General features: G+C 56.7%; 1 protein-coding gene across 1 annotated transcript in view; it reads right to left on the minus strand.

The window, feature by feature from the left end:
- The window catches only part of IGSF21 (immunoglobin superfamily, member 21), a 165,173-nt gene that overhangs the window by 15,583 nt on the left and 148,944 nt on the right, over positions 1-646 (minus strand). The window contains exon 5 of the mRNA XM_008581618.1: positions 122-237. Within this exon, the coding sequence (XP_008579840.1) occupies positions 122-237 (116 nt within the window). The remainder of the gene's footprint in view (positions 1-121; positions 238-646) is intronic.

A 646-nucleotide genomic window follows, 5' to 3' on the forward strand; every position in this document is an offset into this window, starting at 1 on the left:
CAGACTCAAGTTCCACGGGCCACGCCCTCTCTGGGCACAGTGTGACACCTGCAGCTGGACAAGCCATGAAGCAGGGTGGGCCAGCAGATGGGCAGGGGCTGGGTGCTCCAGCAGTACTCACCGTGGGTGCTGGTTTCCCTCCGGACACGATACAGACCAGTGTGAAGTTCTGGGCTTGGTAGCGGCTGAATGGGGCAGGTGTGTCAGCAGCCACCACTTCGATGGAGGTGGGAGGAGCTGCCCAAAAAGGGAAGCAGAGGAAGACAAAGGCTTAACTGGAACATTCAGGAAAAGTTCACTGATCACCCGAGATGGGCCAGATTCCCTGCTAGGTGCTGAGGGTGGGGGAGGGTAAATGTGGCACAGCCCCAGGGTGTGCCATCAGCATCAACTCCAGGGAGAATGATGTCCCTTGCTGGAAATACAGACAGGGGCCCTGTCCACCTGGGGTTTCCAGCCTAGCAGGGAAGACACAAGAATTGAAAGATCACATGGGTACAAGCGTTGTGCATCAGATACTGGAAGGGGTCACATTGTGTAAGGGGGAACCTGCCCCAGCCTGGGAGTTCTGAGAAGACACTGCCGAAGAAGTCGCACTTGTCCTGTGAGCTGAGAAAGCATCAGTAGGCAGAAGACAGCATGGCAG

The sequence above is a fragment of the Galeopterus variegatus genome, unplaced genomic scaffold (assembly GCF_000696425.1).
Source record: "Galeopterus variegatus unplaced genomic scaffold, G_variegatus-3.0.2 Scaffold2406, whole genome shotgun sequence".
NCBI classification, from domain to species: domain Eukaryota; kingdom Metazoa; phylum Chordata; class Mammalia; order Dermoptera; family Cynocephalidae; genus Galeopterus; species Galeopterus variegatus.